The following is a 2,372-nucleotide window of genomic DNA, read 5'->3' on the forward strand; positions in this document are numbered from 1 at the left end:
CAATGGCATAGTGGTTAGCACTTCCTGTGCTTGTGTGGACTTCCTCCAGGTACTCCGATTTCCTCCCACACTCTAAAAACATGCTGAAAAGTGAATTGGCTCCTGTATAAATTGGCTCATGTACATCTGTGTGTATGTGAAATAGGAACCTTAGACTGTAAGCTCGTGGAGGGCAGGGACTGAGATGCACAATATGTAAAGCACTGCGTAAATTGTCGGCATATAGAAATACCTGTAATCAAAATAAATCTCAAGGTAAATGGTGAGGTTGAGTTCCGGCCAATAAACTCTTTCCGTCTATACCCAGATGCTGATCTGCATGCGCCCACGTCCTGGACACGCGTGTTACATCACACATATGGAAGCGGAACGTATACAGAGTCTTCAGAGCATTGCAGAAAATGTGCTGAGCAAGGTGAGGTGTTTGATTTGGGACAACTGCACAACTAGGGTCCAAGTATCCAGGGGTAGGCAACTTCAGCCCTCCAGCTTTGTCATGTCTGTGCCTCTGGGAGGCATGCTTGTAGCTGTCAGAGTCTTGCAATGCCTCATGGGACTTGTAGCGTCACAACAGTTGGAATGCCAAGGTTGCCAACCCCTGAAATAAACCATTCCAGGATCAACACCCAGCTTACCCTCTGGCTAGACCTACAAGTGACACATAGTGAACCTGTGCTTTGCTGATGCAGGCATTTTGCACCAATGCCCCACGACTTTTACCTGTTCCAACAAATTACAGAGAACTGCCCAACAACGTCATTCAAAAGACAATACAGGGTACAAATGTAATCAATTAGCAACGTGCTCCCTCTTTCTTTTTCTGTTTCTCTCTCTTTTTTCTCTTTCTCTGCATATTAAAGGAGAACTATTGGGTCAGGGCTTTTCCCCATAGTTCTCCTTAGGGTAACGGGAGGACACAAACTAGCGTCCTCCCGTCACCCTAGGCTCAGTATACCGCGAGCTAAAGCTCGCGGTATACTGAGACGCCGCAGCCGGAGGTGATCCCGACATCGATGTCGAGATCCGCCCAGCTGCGTGAGTGACAGCTGGCTCTGCCTATCTAGAGGCAGAGCCAGCTGTACCCGCCCCCTCCCCCGTCCGTTCCGCCAGTCAGCGCTGGCGGATCGGAGCGGGGAGAGGGGAATCCAGCCCCTCCACTCTCACGGCAGAGAGCCGTGACAGGATCGAGAGGTGAGCGAACCCGGTATGTGTTCGCTCACCTCCCGATCTACTGAGCCGACCTGTGACAGTCTCATTGTCACAGGTCGGCTAGAACTATGAGGTGAGTGAAAAGCACTCAGCTCATAGTTCTCCTTTAAGGCTTAGTTTTTAATTTTGACTGGAGTGCTCCTTTAAGTGTGTCATTGACAATACGATAGCAAGCATTTGAGCTGCAAGTTTGAAAATGACTCGCTAAACTATTGCTAGACTTGCCGAGCTTCACAATTTTGTTGCACAATTACAGCGAGTCTGCATTGCAGGTCTCCAGATCAACGTGCTTTGCAAAAGTGCTGTACACTCGCAGAGCTCTTGCTAAGACCTGCAGGACTCTTGCTGTAGACTTGCCAAGCAAATTTGTTACAAATTCAAGAAGTGTCGCCTAGAACTTGTGCTGCGAGTGTTCTGCAAGTCTAGAATTTGCCAGAAATGCGTGCAGCAAGTTACCAAGAATTACAATTTCACCCTAACACAAGTTTGTGGCAAGTTATCCTTGCTATCTGGGTTGCAGTCAAGTCATATTGCCTTATTGTAAATAATCTTTTTTGATTCTTCTCCTTTGAATCTCTTAGATCGGTTCTGAGACTGCCAAACAGACTGACCCCACCAAGCTGGTGAGCGATCCTTCAGTCTTGGGCACTACCATCCGGGTGCTGTGTGGGGACCTGCCAGTCTACTGGACCTAATGGATTCTTGTGACTCTGGGCGCCCTCAAAATGGGACAGCCGCCTCTTTCTGCCATGTCCACACATTGTAATATTACCTAGAAACATGTACACGCCTTACATCTTCACTGCATGTCACTCTGATTGGCACACGTGGAAAATGAAAATGTTGACAGTGGCAACCAATCAAGTGTTGGCTTTCATTGTCTAAGCGGCCTTAGAAAATTGACAGCTGGGATCTTATTGCTTGTCATAGACAAGAGTTTCTGTTCTTCCATTTTTTAATATTTTGTACAATGTGAATGATTCATGTATCCATTGTACAGATTGCTCTATGACCACTCTACCCATCACACAATACGAGTGTAACTGCCGTGTCTAAATACCTTGGGATGATTTGACTTGTTCATTGTGATGAATGTGAATAACATCCGCCAATTTCCTATACTCCATTCACACTTCACACACTCAAGTATATGTTGAGTGCGT

General features: G+C 46.8%; 1 protein-coding gene across 1 annotated transcript in view; it reads left to right on the forward strand.

Moving 5' to 3' along the window:
* SFTPC (surfactant protein C) overlaps window positions 1-1,904 on the forward strand; it is a 6,002-nt gene extending 4,098 nt beyond the window's left edge. Inside the window, exons 4-5 of the mRNA XM_018570224.1 lie at window positions 308-415; window positions 1,791-1,904. Of these exons, the coding sequence (XP_018425726.1) occupies window positions 308-415; window positions 1,791-1,904 (222 nt within the window). The remainder of the gene's footprint in view (window positions 1-307; window positions 416-1,790) is intronic.
* Window positions 1,905-2,372: the final 468 nt, after the last annotated feature.

The sequence above is a fragment of the Nanorana parkeri genome, unplaced genomic scaffold (assembly GCF_000935625.1).
Source record: "Nanorana parkeri isolate BGI_ZX_2015 unplaced genomic scaffold, ASM93562v1 scaffold1480, whole genome shotgun sequence".
Lineage (NCBI taxonomy): Eukaryota > Metazoa > Chordata > Amphibia > Anura > Dicroglossidae > Nanorana > Nanorana parkeri.